At 44.6% G+C, this 19,972-nt stretch overlaps 1 protein-coding gene across 2 annotated transcripts in view; it reads left to right on the forward strand.

The window, feature by feature from the left end:
- Window positions 1-19,972, forward strand: part of LOC115475174 (serine/threonine-protein kinase RIO1-like) — a 201,305-nt gene that overhangs the window by 100,307 nt on the left and 81,026 nt on the right. For both annotated transcript variants that reach the window (XM_030210941.1, XM_030210942.1), the window contains 3 exons: window positions 6,381-6,467; window positions 14,798-14,935; window positions 16,635-16,738. In XM_030210941.1, coding sequence (XP_030066801.1) covers window positions 6,381-6,467; window positions 14,798-14,935; window positions 16,635-16,738 — 329 coding nt within the window. The remainder of the gene's footprint in view (window positions 1-6,380; window positions 6,468-14,797; window positions 14,936-16,634; window positions 16,739-19,972) is intronic.

Here is a 19,972-nt window from a genome sequence, read left to right on the forward strand (position 1 = left end):
CAACTTCTCACTCCCATCCATATTGCAGCAAAGGAGGATCATCAGTCGGTCCTTCGACGTTTTACCTCCAGTAGTTTTGGCATGATTTAATGCAAGTGTTCCATCAGGAACCGCTCGCCAGTAGAGACCATTTTCGTCAGCATTGAAAATGTCACGAGGTGCAAACTCGTTCAAGATGGTAGGAAGAACTAAAACAACCCAATTTTCAGCACCAAAGTCATCAGCGTCTTGTTTCTCACCATGCTGTTTCTTGAATTTTATGTTCCTCTCCCATCTTTCCAACCATCCAACAGTGGCTTTGAATTCAATTAGTCCAAGACTTTCAGCTAGCTGGTTAACTTTCTCCATAAGCAGTGGACCACTGACAGGAAACTCTGCTCATGACTCGAAAAAACCACCGAAGAAGAGCATCTTCTACCTCCTCAGCTTTTCCCGCCCTTTTACGTTTCCTGTGTGGATTTGTATTGTTTTGCCAGTCTTCCAGAAGCTGATCTTTCTGCTTCAAGATACGTGAAATTTGACTGGGATTGACACCATATTCTTTAGCAAAACAAAGTCAAGCATCTATTTAGATGCTTGACTTTGTTTTCTAATTTTTTAAGAACTTCTGTTCGTTCAGCCAGTGTTAAAGCCTTACAGTTGTGCGCCGCTGCCATTGTACACTCTAACAACATTCTTTCGCTTCTTCTGCCTGTGGCAGTTAACGAGATTTCAAATTTACTGCCCCTTTGTCACGCGCCAATCGGCTTCCGTAATCCGCGAATGCGCTTATGCGGAGTCTTTCCTGCAGAGGAGCGGTCTTAAACCATACATATAAGCGAATCTTGCACTTAGTGGTGCGCTAAACCAGTTTGTCCCCATAGAAATTGATGGCGCCAAAAACAGGACCAAAGTATGGCATGCAGTTAAACAGAGCATGCGCTTATCCGACGTGCACTGTATATGCATGCTATATGTGAACACGCAGTCCCCAGATTCTATGTGAAACTGTTTGTGCCTTTTCGTGCTGCCTCCAGAGTCTCTAATCGCGGTCAGCACTACTTACACAATACAATTCCTCTCAATCGATATCTTAAGAGCTGGACAGCGGATAAAACTTATTTAGACTGAAACAAAGAAAAAAGGACCAGAGAAGCGCTTCTCGGGGTTAACACTGGTTTATTTAATTATCCAGAGATTAGGATAAAAAAATTAAGAAGATAGTCATAGAAATAGTCTAGGATATGACAGAAATAAGAACATATTATAGAAATAGAAATCACAAATGAAAGGTTGGCCAGGGCAGACTCCCAGTTCTCTGGCATGAGACAGAAGCACTGCACACTGACCTCCCTCCTATCTGGCAGAGAGATATTATATAGGATTTCTTTTCCCTTTCAATACCAGAGGAGCACAAGAAGGGGGAAGGGTTTCTTCTTACCCCCTTAATTAGCGTCCCATAGTCAGGCAGGATCTCCTGACAATAAAGACATATATAGCATCTGTTTCTATTTCCTTTTGAAGATGCATTTGGTCTGCTGTCCAAGTGTCTTGGACATACATTTCTCAAACCTTTAATTAATATTTTCTCCTATTCTGAAAGAGGAGACAAAAGTTAATTATTGTTTCCTTATAGAGTTGTTATAGAGGTGTTATGTTTCTCTTGTCAGGAAGATAGTGTTTGAATTGTTCTAGGCAGAGAAGGAAATAAGGTGTTACCTGATTGTGGTTGTAAAAGGGTAATTCTGTCCTGGATACTAGCCTTACTTCCAAGGGCATGGGAAAGAATTCTGTCTCTTGGCCATATTCAAAGGGAGAGATTCTCCCCCTTCTGCAATAATGTTTTCTTATCCAGTCCTTGTTACAGGATTTCTATCTCTCTCTCCTCTGTCAACCCTGCCCCCTACACCTGGAACTTCCTTTGATCTGCATCCTAAAAGTCTCTCAAAGGCTAATACACACATTCATGTGAACAGCAAATGGACAACAAATGGCAGGAGCTCATTGTCTTTCACTTGCTTGGTCAGAGGAAGGTGGGGGAAAGAGGTGGGGGGGTACTTGCTCCACCTGGCCTGCTTAATATTATTGTAATTTACAGAAAAAAGAGAAATTTCCACTTCTCATCGTCTGTGCATTAATTCTTAGATATTAGATACTTTAGCAGCACTGAAACTGCTTGGTTCAGGCCTTCATAAGTACAATGTACACCTCCACAAACAAAACGCAGCGGGTAGTGCACGTTAAATTGGGCATGCACCCAATTTATGTGTGCCTTAATTGAGTGACAAACCAATTGGTCTTGATAATTAGCCAATAACCAATTATCACCACTAATTGGCAAAAATTGTAATTTACTTGTGCTTTTTTTTAAGCATATTCTAAGAGGTGTATGTAAATTCCAATGCACATAGCCGAAAATGGGGCGTGGCCATGCAAGGGCTATGGGCGTGTCAGGGCATTACTCAGATTTATGTGCATTGTTGTAGAGTTTAGGGTAATTCGCTTACATTTAGGTGCGGGTACGTACACCAGGTTTTCAGTGGCATAAATGTCCCTAAATGGAGGCGCGTTCCCCGAACTATGTGCTATTCTATAAACCACGCTTTACTGTAGATGTGGTATATAGAATATCACTATGTATGTTATTCTGACACGCCTACATTTTAGACACCATTTATTGAATCTGGCCCAGTGTCTGTAAATAAGCAGTTTCCAGCTAAGCAATGTTCTCTTAAGTACACACCTGGATAAACTGTCATAAGCTTTGTGGGTGGGCTTTCACATGGGCAGAGTTTGGACAGGGCATATTATTATGTATATAGACCATGACATTATGAACATTTACACCTATTGCTGGTGTAAGTGTGTGCACTTAAACACATATCCATTAAATAGAACATGTTAAAGAAAATGACATCAATCAAACAAAAGTACAAAATTATTTATTTATTTATTTTATTTGTTGCATTTGTATCCCACATTTTCCCACCTATTTGCGGGCTCAATGTGGCTTACATAGTACCGTGATGGCAATTGCCAATTCCGGTATGACAAATACAGAGTGGTGTTGTGTTAAAGTTCATGAGTGACAGACACATTAGGGAATCAAGGAGGAAGAGTTAAGTTTTTTCCAGTTCGAGTATTAGTTTCTGTTGTGTTACAGGGTTCAGGCGTTTAAGTTGGATCATTAGGGTATGCCTTTTTGAACAACAAGTTGGTTTTTAATGATTTCTGGAAGTTTCTTGGGTCATGCATTGTTTTCATGACATTTGATAATGTGTTCCATAGTTGCGTGCTTATGTAGGAGAAGCTGGATGCATAGGTTGATTGGTATTTGAGTCCTTTCCAGCTTGGGTAGTGGAGATTTAGGTATGTGCGTATTGATCTCAAGAAACCCAACTAGCCCACATCCAGGTGAGTTGATAACCAACCAATTAAATAAATTTCAAAAAGAAAAACATTGATAGCGCTATCCATTATAAAGTACCTAATCCAGTCCCAAAGCATTACTTCTCTGACCCTTTAGAAATTGTTCTAGCTGTTGGGAATCCAGAAATGCATAATCAGATCCATGGTAAGACAAAGAGAATTTACATGGGTATTTAAGGAAAAAAAAACATAAGAACCTAAGAATAGCCATACTGGGTCAGACCAATGGTCTATCTAGCCCAGTATCCTGCCAAGCCAGGTCACAAGTACCTGTCAGAAACTCAGTTAGCAGCACCAGTCCATGCTAACAATCCCAAATGTAGCCCCAAGAACAACACACTAGGCTTCAAAGCCAAGAGATATAAGGAAAACTATAAATCCTAAGTCCACAGAAATCACCTCCTTTTTTTTTCTGAAAATATGATAGGATTTATCGGGCTCATGAGCAAGAGTTACAAAGAGAATGGAACTAATAGTTATTATATCTTGTGTATCCTCCAGAAAAGCAGTTGGGTCCACTTCAAGTGTAACTAATTGGTCTACCCTCTGCTGTTGATCAGTTTAAAGCCTTTTCTTATCAGGTAAATAATAGCAATTTGCTAATATGCATTGAATCAGCAGTGGGTAATCTAAGAATTTCTCAGAGGTATTTCTTCAGAAGAATTTATGGAGACAGTATATAAATACATGGAAAATTCAGTGAACAAAAGTTTTTAATCCTGCTTGCATTCTCCATCATTTCCAGTTTTAAATGTATATTATATGAATCTTTTACTACTGAGTCAGAGGAAGTCTGGAGGGAAGAAACCTGAGTCTCCACAGCCATTAAACTGTTATCCAAAACCTGAATATTAGAGTCTACATTACTCAACTTTCCTACAGCATCCTGAGAAAAGATCACATTCTGAGAAATAACAGCTTTGAACATTCCCTCCGTTTATTGATTCAAGTCCCATAAATCTTTTAAAGTTATATTCTGCTTGTCCCCAGAAAGCCGAGTCTATTGATCAACTTCCACTGCTGTCAACACAACTGGTAATTTGATCTCGATTCAGCAGGAGCAGAGGCACCTTCTTGAGACCCTTTCACCAAGTGGGAAGATAAAGGAGGAAGGGGAGGGTGTCATGACTCTTGGAGCTTGGTAATTAGAAGCCCCAATATCATGGATCATAACCCTGGCGCAGCAATCACCTGAAGTCTCTATTATTTTATAAAGTCTCTTTTATTGAATAAATCACAGATAATTTACTCACAGATAGATGTTCAGGATACAGAGACTTCTTAATCTGGAGGCTGTGGGAGGTGGAGATCTGAAGAGAGGTAGTTGTATTGCAGGGGGAGGAGAAGGTAGTTGAACAGGTAGAAATAGTCCAAAGCTGGGTGACTGCAATGTGCAATATCTCATTTGGAAGAAGATATTTACAGGGTAAAAAATCCAGGTTCATTACAGGGAGTGTGAGGGCTTAGACGTTACAGGGATTTTCAGCAGGACAGAGCTGTCTGGAGCGAGATGGTGTTGGCTCTATGTCCCTGGCTATAATGGAGGAAGAAGCCCCACGTGGCTGAAAGGACAAAGAAGTGGTGGGGCTTCACACAGGGAGGAGCAGATAGAGACCAATGGGGGACAGAGCCTGCTATCGGATAGCAAGGGGTAGTCCTAGAGATAGGAGGGAAAGGTCATACCTGGCTGACCTCTGATAGTAAGACTGAACAGGAAGACAAAAGAGCCAAGCTTGGCAGAGGGAGAGGGAGAGAGAGAAGGTCTGAGCAGCCTCACAACCAGTGATAGCAGTTCTTACACAGCCAAACAAGTGTGGTTGCACTGCCTGTGAACTACATTACCCACAGTGCATTGCTCATGTATTTTTCCAGTGGGGAAACTGCAGCAATGATAGTCCTTGGGACTGAGAATAACAGTAAAGGCATTACACACATTTTAGGATCACGTTATAAACTAGTGCGAGGCTGTCGGAGGACAGAACAGAGGGGTATGCTGAGGAGAGCTCGAGTGTGACCCCAAAGGGGATAGAGCCAATATTGACGCCTGGTCAGTTGGTGCCATAGAAGCAACATGCTTGTCCATCGGGTGGCTTAATCTAGGTGTAAAAACCTTGGGCTTTGCTTTCCACTTCCCCCCATTAGTCAAAGCAATAAGTCGTATACCAAACAGCGTACTCACAATACTCCTTAAGCTCCTTTATACTCCAAGGGGCCTTTGGCCGTGTCTTGCAGCTGTGTGTCACAAGCAGTACTGGTATTTTATGCAGGAAGTCAGAGTATCCCGGTGACGTCAGCTTGCTCTGCAACAGATGGAATTGGCTGAGGATCTCTGATTCCTGGAGCGTCCTACTCCTCTGCAAGATGGTAAATGTAGGAACAGCAAGTACCGCAAGTTGTGCACCATAAGTAACTCACTCCTCGCACTACTGGTCTATAAAAGTGCCTACTTTTCTTTGTGGAATAGGCTTCAAACAGGTTTTCTATTAGCACCTAAATCTAGGTTCCTGCTTAAGAATTACCTTCCAATGCCTTTTTTTTTTTTTTTTTTTTTTTTTGGAGTAATGTATTTTGTTTCTCTAACGTATATATAAAAATCATATCTTTTATTAAAATTGTGTACAGAAATATGCAGATGTTTGCAGTAGTCTCTACATTCATACTTCCTCCTAGCTCTAACATGATACTCCTTCTCACCTTTCCCCTCTGGAACCCACAGTCTCTCCCACTTCCTTTCTACCCCATGTGAACACAGGTGCTGTCTGTCTGTCTGTCCCTCCCTCCCAAGCATCACTCGCTGTTTTCCTTGGGTACATCTACCACATATCTGTCCCTTGCCAGCAGGGTGTACCTGTGTGCTAATTCCAGAACCACTTCTGGTCCCCAAGTGCTTTTTGTTTATTTATAAAATTTATATTTTATATTAGATATCTATAGATTTAGGCTTAATTATTCTCCTTTTTGTAACTTTATAGATTGAATACAGCTGGTATACCTTGCCCAGAGCCTATCATGCTAAGAAGCCATGTTCTTGTCATGGGGTTCATTGGGAGAAATGACATGTGAGTACCATTATGAAATGAGGATGCATGGACTAAAACAGCAGTAAACATTTGGGCTGAATGTATCATATGAGAGTATTAAGTATCTGAACTGAATTAGTAAAGCCCTAACATCAGTCTGTCAGTTTTCTGCTTCAGAGTTGATTTTTAATTTCTCCGAGGACAAGCAGGCTGCTTGTTCTCACTGATGGGTGACGTCCATGGCAGCCCCTCCAATCGGAACTTCTCTAGCAAAGGCCTTTGCTAGTCCTCTTGCGCCGATGCGCACCGCGCATGCTTGGCCGTCTTCCCGCCCGAACCGGCTCGTGTTCGTCAGTCTTCTTTTGTCCGCGCTCGGTACGGTCGTGTTTGCGCCGTTCGCGCCCCTTAAGTTGACCCTCGCGCGTCTTTTGACTCTCGAATCTAAAAAAAAAAAAAAATCGAAAAGGGATTTCGGAGAAGGGCCTTTCGGTCTTTTCCCCTTCCTGTATTTCCAGTTTTTTGCCCCGTTAAGTTTTCTTTCGTTTTCGGGGTAGGCCCTTTTGAGGCCTCTGGTCGAGTTTTTCTCCCTCTCTTTTTGGTGCCTTACCGCAATTACGAGTTTTGATTTCGCCGGTGTGATTTTTCCGCCCATGTCATCGAAGTCTCTTAGTGGCTTCAAGAAGTGCACCCAGTGCGCCCGGGTAATCTCGCTCACTGATAGGCACGCGTCGTGTCTTCAGTGTCTGGGGGCTGGGCACCGCCCGCAGGCCTGTAGTCTTTGCGCCCTTTTACAAAAAAGGACTCAGGTAGCGAGATTAGCCCAGTGGAACGTGTTGTTCTCGGGCTCTTGGTCGGCAACAGCACCGGGAGTATCGAGTGCATCGATGTCGACAGCGTCAAGACCTCCGCCCTCGGCAGCGACTGTATCGATTGCATCGAGGCATCGACCCTCTGCATCGTCGGGGCCGAGACATCGGAAGGCTGCGTCGGCGTCGGTGGTACCGGGACCTCCACTAGTGCTGATGTCGTCGGACGGTGGTGCTTCGACTGGAGTGCAGGTGAGGGCTGTCCATTCCCCTGCTGGTGGCGGTGAGCCTTCGGGTGGGTCTCCCCCTACCCTGAGGGCTCCTGCGGTACAGCCCCCCCCGAGACCGACCTTCTTCGGCCTCGGCCCCGAGGAAGCGACGGCTGGATTCTAGGTCCTCCTCGTCGGTACCGGGAAGCTCCGGTGACATGCTTCGTTTGAAAAAGTCAAAGAAGCATCGACACCGGTCTCCTTCCCGCGTCGATACCGAGAGCTCTGGGTCGCCGAGGGAGTCGGCACCCAGTAGGCATCGGCACCGGGAGGACCGCTCACCCTCTGTTCAGGAGGTGTCGATGCGCTCCACCTTGGACAGCCCGGAACAGCCTCCACGCCCGGAACGGACTCTGACTTCGACACCTGCATCGGCTTCCATGTCTTTCTCCACAGCCGCCCTGCACGAGAGTCTCCAGGCCGTTCTCCCAGAGATCCTGGGAGAGCTGTTGCGCCCTTCCCCTCCGGTACCGGGGGTGCTTGCGCCACCGGTACCGTTGAGTGAGGCGCCGGCTGGCCCCTTGCCCGGGGTGAGGTCTCCGACATCGGTGCCGCTTGCGGTACGGACTGCGGTCGCCTCCCAGGAAGGCTCCCCGACGACGTCGGCAGAGGGAGCTTCGCCGGTTCGGGCGAGGGAGTCTACCTCTCGACGCTTACACCGTGGCCGTGTTTCCACGGAGTCGAGCCGGGCACGGCTTCAGACACAGGTTCATGAACTTGTGTCTGATACCGATGGTGAGGCCTCATGGGAGGAGGAGGAGGATACCAGATATTTCTCTGACGAGGAGTCTGATGGCCTTCCTTCTGATCCCACTCCCTCCCCTGAAAGGCAGCTTTCTCCTCCCGAGAGTCTGTCTTTTGCGGCCTTTGTCTGGGAGATGTCTACGGCCATCCCCTTCCCGGTGGTTGTGGAGGACGAGCCCAGGGCTGAAATGTTTGAGCTCCTGGACTATCCTTCTCCACCTAAGGAAGCGTCCACAGTACCCATGCATCATGTCCTAAAAAAGACATTGCTGGCGAACTGGACCAAGCCTCTAAGTAATCCCCACATTCCCAAGAAGATCGAGTCCCAGTACCGGATCCATGGGGACCCAGAGCTGATGCGCACTCAGTTGCCTCACGACTCATGTTGTGGATTTGGCCCTAAAGAAGGCTAAGAGTTCTAGGGAGCATGCTTCGGCGCCCCCGGGCAAGGACTCTAGAACCTTAGACTCCTTTGGGAGGAAGGCCTACCATTCCTCTATGCTCGTGGCCAAAATTCAGTCTTACCAGCTCTACACGAGCATACACATGCGGAACAATGTGCGGCAGTTGGCGGGCTTGGTGGACAAGCTCCCTCCTGAGCAAGCCAAGCCATTTCAGGAGGTGGTCAGGCAGCTGAAGGCGTGCTGAAAATTCCTGGCCAGAGGGATATATGATACCTTTGATGTTGCGTCCAGGGCCGCTGCCCAAGGTGTGGTGATGCGCAGACTCTCATGGCTGCGTGTCTCCGACCTGGAGAATAGGATCCAGCAGCGGATTGCGGACTCGCCTTGCCATGCGGACAATATTTTTGGAGAGAAGGTCGAACAGGTGGTAGAGCAGCTCCACCAGCGGGATACCGCTTTCGACAAGTTCTCCCGCCGGCAGCCTTCAGCTTCTACCTCCACAGGTAGACGGTTTTATGGGGGAAGGAAGACTGTTCCCTACTCTTCTGGTAAGCGTAGGTACAATCCTTCTTCTCAACAGCCTGCGGCCCAGGCTAAGCCCCAGCGCGCTCGCTCTCGTCAGCAGCGTGCGCCTCAGCAAGGCCCCTCGGCTCCCCAGCAAAAGCAAGGGACGAGCTTTTGACTGGCTCCAGCAGAGCATAGCCGACATCGTGTCAGTGCTGGGCGATCTGCCGGTCGGAGGGAGGTTAAAAGTTTTTCACCAAAGGTGGCCTCTCATAACCTCCGATCAGTGGGTTCTTCAAATAGTCCGGCAAGGATACACCCTCAATTTGGCCTCCAAACCTCCAAATTGCCCACCGGGAGCTCAGTCTTACAGCTTCCAGCACAAGCAGGTACTTGCAGAGGAACTCTCCGCCCTTCTCAGCGCCAATGCGGTCGAGCCCGTGCCATCCAGGCAAGAAGGGCTGGGATTCTATTCCAGGTATTTCCTTGTGGAAAAGAAAACAGGGGGGATGCGTCCCATCCTAGACCTAAGGGCCCTGAACAAATATCTGGTAAAGGAAAAGTTCAGGATGCTTTCCCTGGGCACCCTTCTCCCCATGATTCAGGAAAACGATTGGCTATGCTCTCTGGACTTGAAGGACGCCTACACGCACAACCCTATACTGCCAGCTCACAGGCAGTATCTGCGATTTCAGCTGGGCACACGTCACTTCCAGTACTGTGTGCTACCCTTTGGGCTCGCCTCTGCGCCCAGAGTGTTCACGAAGTGCCTGGCTGTCGTAGCAGCGGCGCTTCGCAGACTGGGAGTGCATGTGTTCCCTTATCTCGACGATTGGCTGGTGAAGAACACATCCGAGGCAGGAGCTCTACAGTCCATGCAGATGACTATTCGCCTCCAGGAGCTACTGGGGTTTGTGATAAATTATCCAAAGTCCCATCTTCTCCCAGTGCAGAGACTAGAATTCATAGGAGCTCTGCTGGATTCGCGGACGGCTCATGCCTATCTCCCAGAGACGAGAGCCAACAACTTCTTGTCCCTCGTCTCGCGGGTGCGACGTCCCAGCAGATCACAGCTCGGCAGATGTTGAGATTGCTGGGCCACATGGCCTCCACAGTTCATGTGACTCCCATGGCCCGCTTTCACATGCGATCTGCTCAATGGACCCTAGCTTCCCAGTGGTTTCAGGCTGCTGGGGATCTAGAAGACGTGATCCACCTGTCCACGAGTTTTCTCAAATCCCTGTATTGGTGGACGATTTGGTCCAATTTGACTCTGGGACGTCCTTTCCAAATTCCTCAGCCACAAAAAGTGCTGTCTACGGATGCGTCTCTCCTGGGGTGGGGAGCTCATGTCGATGGGCTTCACACCCAAGGAAGCTGGTTCCTCCAGGAACGCGATCTGCAGATCAATCTCCTGGAGTTACGAGCGGTCTGGAACGCTCTGAAGGCTTTCAGAGATCGGCTGTCCCACCAAATTATCCAAATTCAGACAGACAACCAGGTTGCCATGTATTACATCAACAAGCAGGGGGGCACCGGATCTCGCCCCCTGTGTCAGGAAGCCGTCAGCATGTGGCTCTGGGCTCGCCGTCATGGCATGGTGCTCCAAGCCACTTATCTGGCAGGCGTAAACAACAGTCTGGCCGACAGGTTGAGCAGGATTATGCAACCTCACGAGTGGTCGCTCAATTCCTGTGTAGTGCGACAGATCTTCCAGGTATGGGGCACCCCCTTGGTAGATCTCTTTGCATCTCGAGCCAACCACAAAGTCCCTCAGTTCTGTTCCAGGCTTCAGGCCCACGGCAGACTGGCATCGGATGCCTTCCTCCTGGACTGGGGGGAAGGTCTGCTGTATGCTTATCCTCCCATACCTCTGGTGGGGAAGACTTTGTTGAAACTCAAGCAAAACCGAGGCACCATGATTCTGATTGCTCCTTTTTGGCCGTGTCAGATCTGGTTCCCTCCTCTTCTGGAGTTGTCCTCCGAAGAACCGTGGAGGTTGGAGTGTTTTCCGACCCTCATCACACAGGACGAAGGGGCGCTTCTGCATCCCAACCTCCAGTCTCTGGCTCTCACGGCCTGGATGTTGAGAGCGTAGACTTTGCCTCTTTGGGTCTGTCAGAGGGTGTCTCCCGCATCTTGCTTCCAGGAAAGATTCCACTAAGAGGAGTTACTTCTTTCTATGGAGGAGGTTTGCCGTCTGGTGTGACAGCAAGGCCCTAGATCCTCGCTCTTGTCCTACACAGACCCTGCTTGAATACCTTCTGTACTTGTCTGAGTCTGGTCTCAAGACCAACTCTGTAAGGGTTCACCTTAGTGCAATCAGTGCATACCATTACCGTGTGGAAGGTAAGCCGATCTCAGGACAGCCTTTAGTTGTTCGCTTCATGAGAGGTTTGCTTTTGTCAAAGCCCCCCGTCAAACCTCTTACAGTGTCATGGGATCTCAATGTCGTTCTCACCCAGCTGATGAAACCTCCTTTTGAGCCACTGAACTCCTGCCATCTGAAGTACTTGACCTGGAAGGTCATTTTCTTGGTGGCAGTTACTTCAGCTCGTAGAGTCAGTGAGCTTCAGGCCCTGGTAGCCCAGGCCCCTTACACCAGATTTCATCATAACAGAGTAGTCCTCCGCAATCACCCTAAGTTCTTGCCAAAGGTTGTGTCGGAGTTCCATCTGAACCAGTCAATTGTCTTGCCAACATTCTTTCCCCGTCCTCATTCCTGCCCTGCTGAATGTCAGCTGCACACATTGGACTGCAAGAGAGCATTGGCCTTCTATCTGGAGCGGACACAGCCCAACAGACAGTCCGCCCAATTGTTTGTTTCTTTTGATCCCAACAGAAGGGGAGTGGCTTTGGGGAAACGCACCATATCCAATTGGCTAGCAGATTGCATTTCCTTCACTTACACCCAGGCTGGGCTGGCTCTTGAGGGTCATGCCACAGCTCATAATGTTAGAGCCATGGCAGCGTCGGTAGCCCACTTGAAGTCAGCCACTATTGAAGAGATTTGCAAAGCTGCGACGTGGTCATCTGTCCACACATTCACATCTCATTACTGCCTGCAGCAGAATACCCGACGCGACAGTCGGTTCGGGCAGTCAGTACTTCAGAATCTGTTCGGGGTTTAGAATCCAACTCCACCCCCCTAGGCCCATGTTTATTCTGTTCCAGGCTGCACTCTCAGTTAGTTGGATAAATTGTTAGGTCAATCTCAGTTATGTCCTCGCCGTTGCGAGGCCCAATTGACCATGGTTGTTGTTTTGAGTGAGCCTGGGGGCTAGGGATACCCCATCAGTGAGAACAAGCAGCCTGCTTGTCCTCGGAGAAAGCGAATGCTACATACCTGTAGAAGGTATTCTCCGAGGACAGCAGGCTGATTGTTCTCACAAACCTGCCCGCCTCCCCTTTGGAGTTGTGTCTTCCCTTGTCTTTGTCTTGCTACATATGGGACTGACGAACACGAGCCGGTTCGGGCGGGAAGACGGCCGCTCATGCGCAGTGCGCATGGGCGCGCGAGGACTAGCAAAGGCCTTTGCTAGAGAAGTTCCAATTGGAGGGGCTGCCGTGGACGTCACCCATCAGTGAGAACAATCAGCCTGCTGTCCTCGGAGAATACCTTCTACAGGTATGTAGCATTCGCTTTATTCTTTGTCTGGGATGTTTAAGATATAATTCTTCTGAGGATCTTACGTTACTCAGATAATTACATGGTTATCGCAGGGAGGAGGGCTGGTGAAGAGAAATGGTGCCTCCTTTAATAACCCACCCTAGAGTTCAGAAAACCCAGTGTTTCTAATAATAGCCTGAATAATTATTAGAGACAGTATGGTATATGAAATGGGAAGGAATTGTTTCTAAGAAATTAATCTTTTCTTTAAATAGCTAGAATTCACTCTCATGATTAGAGCAATGAATCCCTGACTAACATTACAAACCTTTTTCTAACTAGAAGTAATGAATATTTTGAGGTGTTCAGTGCATTATACACCTCATTTGTGTTTGTGCACACAGATGAGGATGATGTAGTAACATAAATTAGCTGTAATAGCTGTAATTTGAAGATTCCATTTCTCAGTTGCATGGAGAGTTTGATCAGTGAGGAAAGTGTAAACCTGTTGTGTGTGTAAAACAGAAAAAGCTTGCGCTGGTAGTAAATTTAGAGTTATTCGAGAGCAATCAAGTTAGTGATGTTAGGTAGTGAGAGAGATGGAAAAAATGAGAGTGAAATATAAAATTAAATATATAACCACTGATGATTTTAATGTAAATAGTACGAAAAGCATGGACAAAAACAAAAAAGGAGATACTAACAAATACCCAAAATGGCTGTGGTTTGGCAAATTGCCTGCATTACTCAAGGATCAAATAGAGCATACATGCAATTTTTCAAAACATGGCCATGTTGGGTATTAGTATTTTTTTGTGTGTGTGTGTTTATTCACTGTTTACTATTGTATTTAATATTCACATTAAAATTATTTTTTTAGTTCAGCACCAGACTATGATTCAAACTTAATCAATCCTTATGTCCCTTCCCTTGCCTACATTCTTTTCAAATGCATTGCTACAGCTTCCTTCACCAACCTGTTTACACTTGGATATCACTTGTGAGATATCATTTGCTTATGCTGACCCAAAATTTTGGAACACCTTACCCACTGAGATAAGAACCAAAACCTCTTATGTCATATTTTTAAAAACATCTCAAAACATGGCTTTTCAGCTCAAATATTTACATTTTATCACATTGGCTTCATTTTTCCCCTTTTCTCTGTCTTCCCTTTTCTCTTTTCTTTCTGCCGCCTTTTCTGCTTCTTTTGCTCTCTTGACCTGTTTAAAATATTGTTAACTGCTTTGCTGCAATTTGTGATCTGCTGTATATCAAGCCTCTGTAAATTTAATGAAGTCATAATTTTTAAATATAATTTAATAAATGATTACTTTTCATTTTTATGTTTTAGTATTGGAGATATTATATTTCAACAAATCCAAGTACCAGAGTAGTACACGGTGGATTACAATACTGTACCTGAACATACCTTTTATCTTGAGCTACAACTGAAAAATCAAATGTGAACTAATTCAAATATATAAATAAAATTAAACATTCCAGAAATCCTATCTACAACTGAAAAAAATGTGAACCAAATTCAGATAAATATGTATAACAAAAATAAAACATTCTAAAAATCCAAATCCTCTAATGAGCATTCTCATAGCCAGCTGTGCTATGGGAATGCACATTAGTACTTTACAATAGTTTATTATTACAACAGATTAAAAAGAATTGCATCCTATGCTATTTTGTGTGAATATATATGTATTTTTTTCAATTTTTACCAATCTTCTATATATATATATATATTTTTGCTACTACTCACACTGTTGAGTTCACTCCTTTTGCTGTTGGCTTGCCTTTTTTATTGCTTATTTTTAATAGGTAAGAACAGTTGATTTTTCTTTTAACTGTAATTTTCTTTAAAATAAAAATTAGTGAATTAACTTGGTGTATCCTCTTTCTCTTGCCATAAGTGAAAAATGGAATGAGATGGGGAACAGGCCTTTTAAATAATGGAAGATGCGTTTCAGTTTTTACTCTTTTCGTTCTCTTATGTGTCTCCCCACCCCCACCCCCCAAGGCCAGCCCCGCTGTTACGAAATGCACAGTTATCAGAATCCAGAGCTCGGGAGTTGTACCTACAGGTGATCCAGGACATGAGGATGATGTACAAGGAGGCAAGGCTTGTGCATGCAGACCTCAGTGAGTTTAACATGCTGTAAGTCTTGATTATCTTCATTGTCCTGTTACTGATACCAGCCATAGTGGCCCCCTGGGAGACAAATGTCTGCCAGCTCAGGACCAGTGAAATGTAGATCATTTTTACCCAGCCCTGATCTCAGCTCTGCAAGTTGCTTTAATAGTAATAACATTTTCCAACATCTTGTTACATAGTATAATATTTAGGGACATGACAAGTTTCTTTTGGGACACTTAGAGGCATATTTTCAAAGCACTTAGCCTCCCAAAGTTCCATAGAAACCTATGGAACTTAGCCTCCCAAAGTGCTTTGAAAATATGCCTCTGTATTCTTCAGATATTTAGATCTTTAGGAGGGCATATTGGGACACTTAATTCTTCAGATATTTAGATCTTTAGGACATAAGTTGTTTTAATTATTTTTTTTAAGTGCAGCTTTAATTGCATTCCATGTGGCATATCAATAGAAATCAAACAAAATAAAACATGGAAAAGAAAATAAGGTGATACCTTTTTTATTGGACATAACTTAATACATTTCTTGATTAGCTTTCGATGGTTGCCCTTCTTCGTCAGATCGGAAATAAGCAAATGTACTAGCTGACAGTGTATATACGTGAAAACATTCAAGCATTACTATGACAGTCTGACAGGGTGGGTAGGAGGTATGCATGGGGATATCAAAGCATATCATTGATATTCTAACAGGATGGGTGTGGATGTGGCATATATGACTATGGGGCTCATTTTCAAAGTACTTAGCCTTCCAAAGTTCCATAGAAACCTATGAAACTTTGGAAGGCTAAGTGCTTTGAAAATATGCCTGTTTGTGTACCAAGGCATTTAAATATGAATACACCCATGTTGCCTTTGACTGTTAGTCATTAGATTGCAGAAGCTATGTAATGTTGGGCCTGGCTGGAAGACTTCTGGGAAACATTGGATAATCCAGAAAGTAGTGCTGATGTTTCAGGATGGGCTCTGTTACCACCAAATTATAGCATAATGGGCTTCTGCATTCCTAAGGGTGGCATCTTTCAGATGAAATGTTCTGTGGTGGTCCTGTTTGCTTTGGGAATATTGGTGGCACATGTCATGGAAGGGATATAAGTTCCAGCATCAGCACTAAATTCCAAGACATGCTTCCCAACCTCTGAGCATCCAACATCATTTCTATGGAAAATTCACTTCCTGCGACTTCAGATCCCCTGTCTGATTGGGTTGATAGATCCTGAGTAGAAGGGAAGATGCTACAGTGATAAGACTCTACCGGTCAACCAGCAATGCTAAAAATGCACCTCAGAAAAAATGCTTCTCCAGTTAAGGGGCTGACAAGGGGTTTCTGGCTGCCCAACGATGATTTCAGTGGGGAAGGGGAGGGCAGCTGTTTTTTTTTTTTGTAACTACATTTAAAGCAGTTTACATAGTTTATAGATGGTTAAGTGACTTGCCCAGAATCAGAAGGAGCTGCGGTGGAAATCAGACCCAGTTCCCCAGGATCAAAGTCCATTGCACTAACCACTAGGCTGCTCCTTCAGTGTAAGACTGCGTTGCTGCTGTTGCCACCACTGCCACCTCATTGACAGCAGCAGACCATGATGCTTTCTCTTGCAGGCTGAATTTTTCTTCCTTTAGGGTTTTTGTTAACTGGAATAGTGAGCATTTATTTTAGCAGCATTTAGTGATGAGGTGGATGATCGTTCTCTCCCTTCCAACAGATATCATGACAGCAAGGTTTACATAATTGATGTCTCACAGTCAGTGGAGCATGACCACCCACATGCCCTGGAATTCCTGAGGAAGGACTGCACCAATGTCAACGGTGAGGGAGAGAAATTTTGGGTGAATTTTTTTTTGTTTATTTTGTTTACACCATATTACACCAATAATGAGCATTAATTGGCACTATCTAGAATTTACATGCACAACTCGCTAAGTGTATTCAGTAACGAAGTGCGCAGAATGCAGAACTAACGCGCGCTGGCAAAAGGTGTGGTTATGGGCAGGAAAATGGGTGTTTCATGGGTGTTCAGAAATTTACATGCGTAGTTATAGAATATGGCCCAGTGCACCTAAGTCTATGCACCAGGGTTTACACCAAATTTTCATTGGTGTAAATCAATACACACAACTTCCCTATGAGGAAAGGCTAAAGCGGCTAGGGCTCTTCAGGTTGGAGAAAAGGTGGCTGAGGGGAGATATGATAGAGGTCTATAAAATAATGAGTGAAGTTGAACGGGTAGATGTGAAGCGTCTGGTCACGCTTTCCAAAAATACTAGGACTAGGGGGCATGCGATGAAGCTACAATGTAGTAAATTTAAAACGAATCAGAGAAAATGTTTCTTCACTCAATGTGTAATGGAACTCTGGAATTTGTTGCCAGAGAATTTGGTAAAGGCGGTTAGCTTAGTGGAGTTTAAAAAAAGTGTGGACGGCTTCCTAAAGGAAAAGTCCATAGACCGTTATTAAATGGACTTGGGGAAAATCCACTATTTCTGGGATAAGCAGTATAAAATGTTTTGTACATTTTTGGGATCTTGCCGGGTATTTGTGACCTGTATTGGCCACTGTTGGAAACAGGATGCTGGGCTCGATGAACCTTTGGTCTTTCCCAGTATGGCAATACTTATGTACTTATCACACAATTAAGATCATATTCTTTTTTTTTTTTTAATAACTTTGTTTATTCAATTTAAATTTAAATGTCATACACAATTATATCGCTTTGAACAACAGAATATAATCCCAACTCTTCCCTGCTTTCTCTATCCTCCCCCCTCCCTGCTCTCACCATCCCTTCCCATTGTTCCCCCCTCCCTCCTTCACTCTTTCTTCATTCTCTTAGAGTTATTCTGATACTAGGGTCCCAATGTACGCTTTTGTTACATACAACAGTCCTTTTATATTCTTGGTATTGTTCACATTTGTGGTATCACCAATTGGGGTGCGTCTAACTCAATCCCTGCTTGAAGTCTCTATCCTCGGTAATTATCCCAGATTTTATGGAATTGAGTTATTTCTCCATTCTTAATCACCGTCATCTTTGACATTTGGCACAGATAGTCCATTTTGTGAAGCTCCTTCACTGCCGGGGGAGCCATCTGCTGTTTCCAAGCTGAAGCTATTGCAATCTTACTTGCCACCAAGAACGTGGCGGCCAAGCGATGCAAGGGCACCGGTAATCCGGTGGGTCGAAAGTGCAATAGGCAATGTTCCACTGTCATTGGGTATTCTTGTCCCAATATTTGTTTAAGTAGGCCCAGCAGTTCTCTCCAGTAGTTTTGTATTTTTGGGCATGTCCACCATATGTGCAGCATGTCTCCCTTTGTTGGGCAGCCTCTCCAGCATTGATTTGTCGTGTCTGAGAACATTTTGGCTAGTCTGTCTGGGGTATAGTACCATCGGTATAGCATCTTATATCCATTTTCTATAATGGCACTACTCACTGATGCTCTTAACAAATAACCCCATGCTCATTCCCAGCTATGTATATCATACCTTCTACCTATATCCTGTTTCCATTTTTGTGTATACTTCAAAATTGGGGTTCTATGCGCTAAGAGGGCAGCGTATATTCTCGTTATACATCCCCTAGTGCTGCTCCCTCCCATCGCTCGCTCCAGCTCTGATTCCTCAATCTGTAGCTCTACTTTTGCTTTTCGAAGTATGTAATCCCTAATTCTCGTGTAGTAGAATAAGTGTTGTGGCTGGAGATCGTATTCCTCTTGTATCTCATCATATGGGCGTATTGTCCCTTCTTCCCAAATTTGACCTAACCATTTCAATCCTCTCTGTTCCCAGTGTTTATATACTTTTATCTCCTTCTTCCCATGTAAAGCCGGGTGCCCCCCTTATATGCATCTTGCGAAAGTATGTTCTATTGGGGCAAAGCTTCTGACGCACTGTGTTCCATGTCATGAGTGACATTTGTACTGCTGTTGGGAGAAGTGCTCTAATCCGCGTTTTGGGTTGCCATAATAATATGGCAGGTTGGTGCATTCCTATCCATTGTTTTTCTATCTGAAGCCATGGCTTTATGTCATCATTAACCCATGCTACTAATAATCTTAGTTGTGCAGCTTGATAATATCGATAGAGATCTGGTACCCCCATTCCCCCTTTCCTTTTTGATTGATATAGCATTTCAGCTCTGACTCGTGGTGGCTTACGTTTCCATATGAATGCAAAGATTTTACGTTTTAATTGTTGAAAAAACTTATTAGGGATTGGCAATGGCAGCACCATGAAGTATAGTATAGTATGTTGGGCAGTAACATCATTTTTATCGCTTGTATCCGTCCTATCCACGATAGCTCCATCACTTCCCATCGATCTAATTCTTGGAATAGCTCTCGTACTTGGGAGGGGAAATTTGCCTCGAATAGATCATGCAAGTTGGGCGTCAGATTAATCCCTAGATAACATAATGTGTGGGTTGTCCATCTAAATGGGTGCTGTTGTTTTATAATATTGATTACTTCATTGGTTAGGTTCAATCCCATTATTTCTGATTTGGTCATATTTATTTTGAACCCTGCTATTCTCCCAAATTGCTGTAGACTTTGTGTGACCCCCTCCAAGGATCTCTGAGGATCCATCATTCTTAGAAGTATATCGTCTGCAAATAGCATTAGTTTGTGTATGTTTTTTTTTTAATTTATAGAAGTCTTTATTGAGCGTTAAGAACATAATACAGAACATTATTAACATGGCTCGTAACATCATATTCCAAGTGAGCCAAACACTAGTATGAATAGTTTCAAAGGGTACCTATAATGTCATTGGTCCCACCATAACCACAATATGTACTTCATGTTTTTATACCAATTTTTATTGCCCTCCCCTCCCTTCCCTCCTAAACTCCCCCCAACAAAACCCTACCTCCCCTCCCTCCCGTCTCAGACCAAACATCTACTATCCCGAACTTGCATTCAGAAAAGGCAGCCACACTTTCTCCCATTTGGGCAACATTCTTCTTTTCACGGCCGTCAATCTCTCCATCTCACACATATATCTGACTTTCGTGATCCAATCTGTCAACGGGGGAACCTTCAT

This window comes from Microcaecilia unicolor, chromosome 1 (assembly GCF_901765095.1).
Source record: "Microcaecilia unicolor chromosome 1, aMicUni1.1, whole genome shotgun sequence".
NCBI classification, from domain to species: domain Eukaryota; kingdom Metazoa; phylum Chordata; class Amphibia; order Gymnophiona; family Siphonopidae; genus Microcaecilia; species Microcaecilia unicolor.